Source organism: Volvox carteri (genome assembly GCF_000143455.1).
Source record: "Volvox carteri f. nagariensis unplaced genomic scaffold VOLCAscaffold_873, whole genome shotgun sequence".
Classification (NCBI taxonomy): Eukaryota; Viridiplantae; Chlorophyta; class Chlorophyceae; order Chlamydomonadales; family Volvocaceae; genus Volvox; species Volvox carteri.
This window is the reverse complement of record NW_003308340.1, coordinates 1-794: the sequence shown is the minus strand read 5'-3', so window position 1 is coordinate 794 and position 794 is coordinate 1. Positions and strand designations below refer to the sequence as shown.

At 46.6% G+C, this 794-nt stretch overlaps 1 protein-coding gene across 1 annotated transcript, besides 1 other annotated feature; it reads left to right on the top strand.

The window, feature by feature from the left end:
• Positions 1-61: 61 nt before the first annotated feature.
• Positions 62-226, top strand: VOLCADRAFT_71900 (uncharacterized protein; the record flags this gene model as incomplete). Its single annotated transcript, XM_002959809.1, has 1 exon — positions 62-226. One exon carries the CDS (start codon positions 62-64, stop codon positions 224-226), a length of 165 nt encoding a protein of 54 aa, XP_002959855.1.
• A 338-nt stretch (positions 227-564) lies between these two features.
• Positions 565-783: a sequence feature (Protein overlapping with rRNA (VOLCADRAFT_85069, EFJ39080.1) was converted to a misc_feature.).
• Between the last annotated feature and the right edge of the window lie 11 nt (positions 784-794).

The following is a 794-nucleotide window of genomic DNA, read 5'->3' as shown; positions in this document are numbered from 1 at the left end:
AATCTTGTAAACCGCGTCGTGATGGGGATAGATTATTGCAATTATTAGTCTTCAACGAGGAATGCCTAGTAAGCGCGAGTCATCAGCTCGCGTTGATTACGTCCCTGCCCTTTGTACACACCGCCCGTCGCTCCTACCGATTGGGTGTGCTGGTGAAGTGTTCGGATTGACTTTGACTGGGGCAACCTGGTCATGGTTGAGAAGTTCATTAAACCCTCCCACCTAGAGGAAGGAGAAGTCGTAACAAGGTTTCCGTAGGTGAACCTGCGGAAGGATCATTGAATCTATCGAAATCCACACCTGTGAATCATTTGGTTGGCCTCTCAGGACACATCAGTTTGTACGGCAGAAATGCCGTACAAATTCTTGAGGTGATGTATGTGTGGAGTGGTCCCCACTCCACTCAGACATCAGGCATTGTTGTTGTCCTTTCTGCTAATAAGCAGAGCACACACAGTGTTGGCCCTTCTTAGTCTAACCGACTAACCTTAACCCAATTACATCTATTTTTGAGACATGGAGAGATCAGCTTAGAGCTGTATCCCTCAGAAATCAAGACAACTCTCAACAACGGATATCTTGGCTCTCAGATCGATGAAGAACGCAGCGAAATGCGATACGTAGTGTGAATTGCAGAAATACGTGAATCATCGAATCTTTGAACGCAAATTGCGCTTGAGGCTTCGGCCAAGAGCATGTCTGCCTCAGCGTCGGGTTAAATCTCAATGCCGTACACACGCATGATGATGCATGTGTACGACATTGGATCTGTTTTCTCGGCATTAATCATACTC